The sequence below is a fragment of the Coregonus lavaretus genome, assembly GCF_964263955.1.
Source record: "Coregonus lavaretus genome assembly, contig: HAP1_SCAFFOLD_3423, whole genome shotgun sequence".
NCBI lineage: Eukaryota > Metazoa > Chordata > Actinopteri > Salmoniformes > Salmonidae > Coregonus > Coregonus lavaretus.
The window spans coordinates 1-10665 of record NW_028165109.1 but is presented as its reverse complement, the minus strand read 5'-3'; the positions used below and the strand labels follow the sequence as shown (position 1 = coordinate 10665).

Sequence of the window (10665 nt, the reverse complement as noted above, 5' to 3'; positions counted from 1 at the left end):
AAAGTATTACCTCATTCTCAATGATCAGTCAATACATACAGTATTCATTTAAACTACAGTATATTGTATCAATATCAAACCCCCCCATTACAACCACTTATTAATTATTATAGACACTTATAATCAGTGTTATAACACATAAGTGTATTATAAGGCATTATGAAGCTTATTAAAATAATTATAATATGTACTTCATAGGAACTGTTACCCTTTATATATTCTAACAACTCATATTTGTTAGATTTATTCCAAATGAAGGGCCCTAACCTAGAAACTAAAATATTTGTCTCCCTCTCCATGTTGAACGCAGTTCTCTCTCTGTCCCTCCCTCCCTCCCTCCCTCCCTCCCTCCCTCTAACCTCACCTATCTGGCAGATCCAGAAAGTCCACGCCCTCCCAAAAACTAACTTATGTGGAAACGAAACTGATCTGAGTCTCTGTGTCGTCTGTCTGTGTGAGAGTGAACAACCGTCCAAATGGCTCAGCACGGAGATCTGCTGGACCAGGACCAGTTCTGTTGTTCTGTCTGTCTGGATCCAGTGAAGGAGCCGGTCACTACTGCCTGTGGACACAGTTACTGTAGAAGCTGTATTGAGGACTGCTGGGATCAGGATGTTCTGAAAGGGGTCTATAGCTGTCCTCAGTGCAGAGAGACCTTCACTCCAAGGCCTAATCTGAGGAAAAATACCATTTTGGCTGAGATGGTGGAGAAACTGAAGAAGACAGGACTCCAGGCTGCTCCCCCTCCTGCTCTGTGCTATGCTGGACCTGGAGATGTGGCGTGTGATTTCTGCACTGGGACCAGAAAGCAGAAAGCCCTCATGTCCTGTCTGGTGTGTCTGGCCTCTTACTGTGAGACTCACCTCCAATCTCACTATGAATCTCCTGCTTTCAAGAAGCACAAGCTGGTCAAAGCCACCGCACAACTACAGGAGAAGATCTGCTCTCATCATGACAAACTGCTGGAGGTTTACTGTCGTACCGATCAGCAGTGTATCTGTCTGCTGTGTGTGATGGATGAACATAAAGGCCATGATACAGTGTCAGCTGCAGCAGAGAGGACTGAGAAACAGGTAAGACCAGAACTACTTGTTGGTGACTGTCTGATAAACAAATAATTAAAGATACAGTAGGAACTAAGGCTGTTTGAATATGAGATCATTCAAATGATATCGATCCACGGCAGAACAAATATGAACACAAACCTTGATTATATAGATGTGTTAACCCAGATTCTCCAAATGTATCACCATTTTCTAAAGTCAAACACCATTGTAATTTGTTAAACACCCAATCAGCTCCCCTGTTTTGTGCACTGTTAAAACTATAATCATTCACATAACAATATAATAATATAATTTCACAGAGACACTTCCTCAACATTTTAATCCCTATCTTCAATGTGCCCTATGTCCCATTACTATACTATTGATCTACTGGACATATAAAGCTTGATAGCTCATTGAAGAGTGATTCTCCACAGATGCAGCTGGGGATGAGTCAGCAGAAAGTCCAGCAGAGATTCCAGGAGAGAGAGAAGGAGCTGAAGGAGCTCCAACAGGCTGTGGAGTCTCTCAAGGTGAGTATTGTTGACCAGAGGAGACACAGCATTTCACTTCTCTCCTCCAGTCAGAGAGAGAGAGAGAGATGCCCCTATCCAATCCCACTGGCTCCACTGTTGGGAACAGGCTGTCTGGACTCCTTTCAGAGAATAGACTGCTTAATGTAACCGGCGGGATATGAACCCGGGTCTACTGAGGGAGAAACCAACATCTTGACCGTTTCACCAAGAGGACATTCCCTATTGGGCTGAGGGCCGACACTGATTTTGATGTCGAAGGCGGGGCCACCTCATCACATAACCTTGAGTAACCATGACCGACTCATGTCCCCTATACATTAACATGGAGCCCCCTCTCTCTCTCTCTCTCTCTCTCTCTCTCTCTCTCTCTCTCTCTCTCTCTCTCTCTCTCAATTCAATTGAATTCAAAGGGCTTTATTGGCATGGGAAACATATGTTTACATTGCCACAGCAAGTAAAATAGATACTAAACAAAAGTGAAATAAACAATCAGAAATGAACAGTAAACATTACACTCACAAAAGTTTCAAAGGAATAGAGACATTTCAAATGTTATAACTCAAGTGCAAACAGAGTGAGTCAGACCGAGTTCTGGAGGTGAAATGGAAATGAATGAGGGAGAGTTAAGTGAGGTAGAAGGTGTGGTGATGAGCTCAGAACCAGAGCCTGGCATCAATGGACATGATAAAGAAGAATCTGGTGCAGTAGGAGTTACATTGTTGGAGAAAGTGGATCCATACCTTTTGGCAGATCCATTTGTGGTTTCAGGGTGGGTGGGAAAGGAGTTGGGTGCAGTTGAATCAGTGAAGGTAACCTGTAGTGGACTTGTGATATTTGTTTGTGTTTCTTCTGACCAGAGGGAGTGGGCGCTCCGTTTCACGCAACTTGGGTAAAGATCTGTTTCTTGCTTTGCTCTTAGGAACAGGGCACCATTGAAAGGAGTGATTTCTGGGGTAGCGTTAAGTGTAGAAGTGGAGCAATTAAGGTTGAAGACTGCTGGTGTTTGTGATTCCCGCCGTTTGGTGCAACACAGACCCGGTGGTGAGCGTGGTGAAACAGAGGAGTCACTGTCAGTCCTTTTGAGTTTTGAGTCTTTACCCGATAAAGTAATGGTAGGATATATCAGTTATCCTGTTAGAGCTTTTGTGGCGAATCCACTGCACTGATTCTGGTGCAACATTTATGGTCATGTTGCAGCAGTTTGTAGGAGGGAGATTCCAAGATGTGGGAATTGTGCAGGAGGGGATAGAGGATTGTGTAGTTTCGGTGAATAAAGTGTGTGTCAACTGTTGGGATGCCCATGTTGCTGGGGATCTGAAGTGTCCGGTGCGAGAGAGGCAGGTTGAGGTGGCTAGAGTCAGAGTAGTGCAGAAGGTGTCGTATGCTGAGACAGTGAAGGAAGTAGAGGAGGATGGGTCAAGGGTGAAAGATCCTGAGAGGATACCTGTGAGTAGTAGATCTGTGCCAGCACAGAGGGATAGGCCAACGAGTGATATATGCTTTAGTAAAGTTAGCTTCTTAGAGTTCATAGCAATGGTTATCAACTGTACCGCAGAAATGGATTGTCAATCACAGAAAATGGATATTGTGATGGCAGCTGCAGAGAAGTATTTGGGCATACAAGATTAGACTTCAGAAGAGTTACAGGGTGTGTTGAGTGGTGGTGTCCCGTTATTATTATTATAATTTCCCCTTTTCCCATTTTGTATCACAAAGTATAATGGATATATATTATAGTCCAGTTGGGGGCGGTAATACAACATATTGGATGCCAACCGCTGTTAAACACCAAAGAAGAAGAACCGTTACATTATGTCTATGTACAGTATTGTAACGATGTTCATGTCTCTCTCATTCATTAACTTTCATGGTAGTTGGTTGTGTGGGTCTCTGGTTATGAATAGGGTGCTGACAGACAATTGTTGATGGATATTTATAGAGCTCTGATCAGGACGACAATAGGAGTGACCTGCTATTGGAGGTATTAATGTTATTATGGAGAATTGAGAGAATGGGTGTAGTAGTGAGATTCTGCTGGGTCCCAGCACATTCGGGTGTGGAAGGGAATGAAATTGTAGACCAGTTAGCTAAAAGAGCTTTGAAACTAGATATAATTGATATTAATGTTCCACTGGGTAGAGGTGAGGCCAAATGTAAGATCAGAGCCATGTTGATAGATGTGTGGCAGAAGAGATGGTACTCTGAGCACAAGGGCCGGCATTTATATGAATAGTTGACAGTTTTACAGAAAGGTCGATGGACCAAGATTCAAAAGTCAGATTAGGAAGGAAGAGGTGGTGTTTACTTGATTGCTCTTAGGACATTGTACATTGACCTCGTCATTACATCTGGTTGGCAAGCATGGGAATGGTTTGTGTGTGGAGGGTATGGTCGATGAAACGGTGGAGCATGTGTTATATTGTTGTAAGTATGTTGAAGAGAGGGAAAGATTGAAGTGTAGGGTCATTGAGGTTGGACGGGGTTGGGGGTTTTTGGAAGGGATTTTGGGGATGGGGGAGGGTCTATTAGAAGTTAGTAGGGCTCTTCTTTATTTTCTCAGAAGTACTGAGTTAGATAGGAGGATTTAGAAATGTTGGAAACCGTGATTGACCACACACTCCAGCACAGTAGGTGGCGGCATGCACCTTTAACGTTGGTTTGTGGACCGCCATTATATCATAGAAGAAGAAGTTGGTTGTGTGAGAGACTTTGTGGTTCGTGAGGAGGGCTACTATTCTTTTTTCTTTTGGTTCTTGCGTATTTTCTGAATGTATTTTCTCATGGTTTGAGGGTTTGTTTATTGGTTTCCACCGTTTATCGTTTAGAGTTTCAGGGGGGAGTAGGGGTAGTTTGTTAGGGCGGCGTGATGGCCTCAACCGAGTGGAGAAGAAACGCTGTCGCTTCGGGTCCGTTCCGGAGAAAGGTGTGGAGGAAGTTTTGCTCATGGTCGGCGAACAGGTTGGAGCGGAACATCTGGACTCTGCATCCAGAATGAACAAGGCGGTGGTTGGGTTAATGAAAAAGGTTTGTCTTGTTGTGAGGGGTGTGTTGGTGCAGATGTCGCCTCTTTCGATAAGAGTTGTGGTGGCTAATCTGCCTCCGTTTATTGCTTCCGAACAGACCCCAAGTAGTTGGTTAGTTTTGGTAAATTTGCAAGTGGTTTCCGTGTGCTCTCGGCTGGGTGCCAAGCGGAATCCGTTAAACATGTTGTCTCTTTTCGTAGACAAGTGTTTGTTTCTTACCAAACCTCAAGGTTACACAGGGGAGGGGTGGAACACAGGGTTTGGTAGCACAGATAGTTTTGGGTGTTTCTAGTGTGGGGATCATCAGTTATAGGCTACAAGCAGCAATATGATTGATAGGTAGGACAGGTATTGAACCCAAATCATCCCTACTCAGATGCGCTAACCTCAACCCTAGTAAACATTACATTATAAAAACCTTCTATAGAAAATGATCTCATATTGGGAGTAAATAGCCTCTGAATAGAAAAGAAAAACCACTGCATCTTCCAGCCCACCAATAAATGACATAATGCAACCTTGGCGGTCAGCATATTTACCTCAACATGCCCCTCGCTTGCCTGAGAAGGCAGAGTGCTCGATACTGGTTGATGAATTTGACAATTACTGTACTAGGAAAATACGTTTTTGTCGACCAGAGGTGACTGAATTAATGTTTAGGCTTATTGATAATCATTATAGTAATGAAGTATAATTTCAAAACATGACCATAAAAACAGGTAATAATAAACATGACTCATCATTATATTACTTCACAGTAATGTGTTTTCAGTCCTTCCTCTTGCGTTAGCAGTGTGGAAAGGGACAGTAAAAAGCTCAGGCAGGAGTTTTCCTGTGAGGGAGAGTGGTGGTGTATCCAGGGAGAGAACTAAACAATCTTCTGAAATGTCATTCATGGTCTTATGCTGCCATCTATTGGAATTATTAAGCAACTGCAGTAGTACTGAATAAAGTGTTTTTCCTTACTAATCCTTACTAAAGTAGTGATTACTCAGAATTGCAAAATAAATGGCGGGGGTACCAGGAGGGAGGAGAGTACATTTTTTACATTTTAGTCATTTAGCAGATGCTCTTATCCAGAGCGACTTACAGTTAGTGAGTGCATACATTTTCATACTTTCCCCCCATGGGAAACGAACCCACAACCCTGGCGTTGCAAGCGCCATGCTCTACCAACTGAGCTACACGGTAGTAGTGCATGGCCAAGTGGTGGTGCGCAGGCCGTGGAGAAAGCGGTGGTGGGGAGGGTTGCAGCTGGGCTACATGAGCTGAGGCAGGTTTCTGTAGTAACAGAGACTCCGGTGGGCAAAGGCTTGGTGGGCTCATCCCAGGAAATATTGCCTGTCATTGGGGAAGAGGCTCTGATCAGGGGGGAAGTGCAGGGGGGCAGAGACTGGGGAGGAGGAGGACGGTACCGTGCCAATGGAGGAGGAGGAAGAGGGGGGAGGTGAGTCTGCGGGAGCGGAGGACAAGGCGTCTCGTTTTCAGACGGCTCATTGGATCCAGAGCTGACAGCCAGTCAGGCTGAGGGCCCAGTATATACGGTGAGAGAACTTTCTAGGTTCCTGATGGAGACTAAAGGGGAAAAAGAAGGTTCTGCTGGAGTCTTATTTGATTGATCCTGGAAGGTTTGTAAGGTCAGTACAACACGTGATGAAGAATGAGGGGTTTAGTGTCCTCTCACCCAGGAAGTGGTATAGGCTGAGAAAATGGGTCATGGGTTCTTAAGGGCATGTCTTCAGAATCTGCTTAAATTGATGTTTTTTCCTGGCATGGAGGCTTTATGGGCTTCTCTACTGGTTTCTGATTGTGGTGATTTCCCTCCCACCTCTTATGGAGATTTCACGGTTAGACTTCCTTAACATGAACGCCGGCAAAGACTGGGGGAATATGTAAACCAAAAACATTTAAATGCCATGGCAGAAATCTTAGTGCAGGGGTAGCAAAAGAGGTGTGTAAGGGTAGGTTGTTAGTGTTTAGAGCCCAAATAATGACCTTGTCTTTGCTTTCATAAATGTGTCTGCACCTGGTCCTCTGTAGCTCAGCTGGTAGAGCACGGCGCTTGTAACGCCAGGGTAGTGGGTTCGATCCCCGGGACCACCCATACACAAACAACATATATATATATGCACGCGTGACTGTAAGTCGACTGTAAGTCGCTTTGGATAAAAGCGTCTGCAAAATGGCACATTATATTATATTATAGTACAGGGCTCAGTTCTCTGTTTCACCAGAGGGGTTGGAAAAACAGAGTGGGGAAACCAAGAAAATCCCTTGTTTTACGTTTGTCTGATGGGCGGGTAACTTCTGTTGTGGGGAGATGAGGGAGCCTGATGGGTGGGTAACTTCTGTTGTGGGGGAGATGTGGGAGCCTGATGGGTGGGTAACTTCTGTTGTGGGGAGATGAGGGAGCCTGATGGGTGGGTAACTTCTGTTGTGAGGAGATGAGGGAGCCTGATGGGTGGGTAACTTTGGTGGGTAACTTCTGTTGTGGGGAGATGAGGGAGCCTGATGGGTGGGTAACTTCTGTTGTGGGGAGATGAGGGAGCCTGATGGTGGGTAACTTCTGTTGTGGGGGAGATGAGGGAGCCTGATGGGTGGGTAACTTCTGTTGTGAAGGAGAGGAGGGAGCCTGATGGGCGGGTAACTTCTGTTGTGGGGAGATGAGGGAGCCTGATGGGTGGGTAACTTCTGTTGTGGGGAGATGAGGGAGCCTGATGGGTGGGTAACTTCTGTTGTGGGGAAATGAGGGAGCCTGATGGGTGGGTAACTTCTGTTGTGGGGGAGAGGAGGGAGCCTGATGGGTGGGTAACTTCTGTTGTGGGGGAGATGAGGGAGCCTGATGGGTGGGTAACTTCTGTTGTGGGGAGATGAGGGAGCCTGATGGGTGGGTAACTTCTGTTGTGGGGAGATGAGGGAGCCTGATGGTGGGTAACTTCTGTTGTGGGGGAGATGAGGGAGCCTGATGGGTGGGTAACTTCTGTTGTGAAGGAGAGGAGGGAGCCTGATGGGCGGGTAACTTCTGTTGTGGGGAGATGAGGGAGCCTGATGGGTGGGTAACTTCTGTTGTGGGGAGATGAGGGAGCCTGATGGTGGGTAACTTCTGTTGTGGGGAGATGAGGGAGCCTGATGGGTGGGTAACTTCTGTTGTGGGGAGATGAGGGAGCCTGATGGTGGGTAACTTCTGTTGTGGGGGAGAGGAGGGAGCCTGATGGGTGGGTAACTTCTGTTGTGGGGGAGATGAGGGAGCCTGATGGGTGGGTAACTTCTGTTGTGGGGGAGATGAGGGAGCCTGATGGGTGGGTAACTTCTGTTGTGGGGAGAAGAGGGAGCCTGATGGGTGGGTAACTTCTGTTGTGAGGAGATGAGGCTGTGGAGTTGTACTCTGATTTATAGAGGGCAGAACTCTGTGGTCCTCTGTAGAGCATGGTCCTTGTAATGCCAGGGTAGTGGGTTCGATCCCCGGGACCACCCATATGTAAAAATGTATACACATGACTGTAAGTCGCTTTGGATAAAAGCGTCTGCTAAATGGCATATTATTATTATTATTATCCTGGGTGTTCTCAGGTTCTGCTCACAGACCTTTCCAAACTCTCTCTGTCACAGATAAATCAAATAGATATTTCCCTGGCCTTTCACAAACTCTCAGCTGCTGTCTCTCAGACGGTCTGCCTGTGGATCTTTATAAAAAGTTCTGGGGAATTATTTTACAGGACGTGTGTTGTGTGAGTGCGTCGGGGTGGGGGAGCTGTCGCTAAGCTGTAGACGGGAGGCTTTGACTCTCCTGCCCAAAATAAGGATTTGAGCGACATAAAGAACTGGAGGCCTGTGGCATTGCTCTGTTTGGACTATAAGGTCTTTGCCAAGGTCCTCGTTAACAGACTCAAACGTACTGTGTACCAGGACGCTCAATCACAAACAATCTGTTCATAATCAGGAGAAAGCCTTTGATAGGGTGGACCATGAATATCTGTTCAATGTGTTGTTTTGGTTGTGGGGAGAATTTTGTGGCCTGTGTTCAAATGTTAAATAAATAAATATACATAATATGCCATTTAGCAGACGCTTTTATCCAAAGCGACTTACAGTCATGCGTGCATACATTTTTGTGTATGGGTGGTCCCGGGGATCGAACCCACTACCCTGGCGTTACAAGCGCCGTGCTCTACCAGCTGAGCTACAGAGGACCACGTAATGTCGCGGTCGTATGCTGGGGCTTCATGTATGGTCAAGGTGTGGGGAGGGCTCAGTAGGCCAGTCTGGGTAGGGAGGGGCATTCACCAGGGATGCCCTCTGTCAGGGCAGCTATACACTCTTGTTATTGAGCCCTTTCTGGGCCTGCTACGCAGGAGGCTACAGGGAGTGTGGGAGCCAGGCATAGGGTTGGGGACAGGCATAGCAGTGGCAGCATACGCTGATGACGTCTGTGTTGGTTAGGGATGAGCAGAACCTACAGGCCCTGGAGAATAGTTTGAGGGTGTACGAGGGGGCGTCTTCTGCTTAGGGAAACTGGGGCAAGAGTGAGGCTCTGTTATGTGGGGCATGGAGGGACAGGGCACCTCCGCAGCTTCCAGGGGGGTTGCAGTGGGGCTGTGAGTGGCTCAAGATGCTTGGGGTGTATCTGGGCTCAGAGGGTTGGGATAGGAAGAACTGGGAAGGAGTGTCACAAGCGGTGGTGTCGAGGCTGACGAAGTGGAGGTGGCTCATCTCCCAAGTGGCATACAGAGGGGCGGTGCTGATCATCAACAACTTGGTGGCATCCTCTCTATGGCTTAAATTGGCCATTCTCAACGCCCCCGGTGGTCTGCTTGTGGACCTGCAGCGCAAGTTAGTGAATTTTTTCTGGTCAGGGCGGCAGCGTTCTGACTCAGCAGCACAGAGGCTACTGTACCGTACGGAGGTGGGCTGGAGGGAACCAGCATGTGCTCTGTTGAGGAGGGCTGGTGGTTTGGGGCTGGATCAGCAGCTCTTCATCATGCGGCCGGAGAGACTCAATACAGCAGGGGTCTCTGATTTCTATGCTGCAGTACTGAGGGCTGGAGCAGCCTGAGGAGGGGCCACCACCGTTTCCACCACTGCAAGTGACAGCAGAGACTGGGGACTGGCAGGAGAGTCCGGAGGACTTACTGACTTTTAACACTCTGAGCTTAGTGGGAGTGAAGGGGCATCAGTGGCAGGGGGTTGTGGGGGCTGAGAGCATGGCAGGGTATAGGTGGAGGGGCTCTATAAGCTCCCAGTGCTGGAAAGGTCAGGGGTCGTCCAGTGGAGGGTATTACATGGAGCCCTGGACACCAATAGCACCAATAGCTGGTTGGCTCGCGTTGACCTGGGAGTTGGGGAGGGGTGTCCGTTTTCTGCAATGACAGACTGTTCATCATGTTTTTTCTGTGTTGCCAGGGTAATGCCATTACTGTTGACGCCTTAGGGTTGAGTTTGAGTTATACAAAATGATCAACAGTGTGGAGATGTTTCAGGAGGTATGGGGGCTCAGGGGGGCTGTCTGTACGGCTGGAGAGGAGGGGTTGGATGGACGGTTGGAATGTGGTGCTGGTTGGTGTATTGTACTGTGGTGTTGGGTACTGGATAATGTGATTGTGTGGAGGTTTTGGTGGCACGCAATGTGCTTTTAGGAAGGGGGGTGTTAGTGTAATGAGGATGGCTCATTAAAGTAAGACAAGTCTCTCTCTCTCTCTCTCTCTCTTAACAGCGCTCTGCACAGGCAGCAGTGGTGGACAGTGATAAGATCTTTACTGAGCTGATCCGCTCCATTGAGAGAAGGCGCTCTGAGGTGAAGGAGCTGATCAGAGACCAAGAGAAGGCTCAAGTGAGTCAAGCTGAAGGACTCCTGGAGCAACTGAAGCAGGAGATAGCTGAGCTGAGGAAGAGAAGCACTGAGCTGGAGCAGCTCTCACACACAGAGGATCACATCCATTTCCTCCAGGTAACTGAACTGCCTTGATACATGTGATATGAAATTAAAACTCTCAATCATTTGGTTCTGTTCTCTCTCTCTCTCTCTCTCCAGAGTTATCAGTCTCTCTCCGGTACCAGTGTATC

The 10665-nt window shown here is 47.3% G+C and overlaps 1 protein-coding gene across 1 annotated transcript; it reads left to right on the top strand.

Moving 5' to 3' along the window:
- Positions 1–430: 430 nt before the first annotated feature.
- LOC311116263 (E3 ubiquitin-protein ligase TRIM47-like) lies at positions 431–10652 on the top strand (the record flags this gene model as incomplete). Its single annotated transcript, XM_084191371.1, has 4 exons — positions 431–1073; positions 1484–1579; positions 10316–10549; positions 10634–10652. Coding segments are annotated over exons 1-4 (946 nt in total), but the record flags the coding sequence as incomplete, so codon positions are not given.
- Positions 10653–10665: the final 13 nt, after the last annotated feature.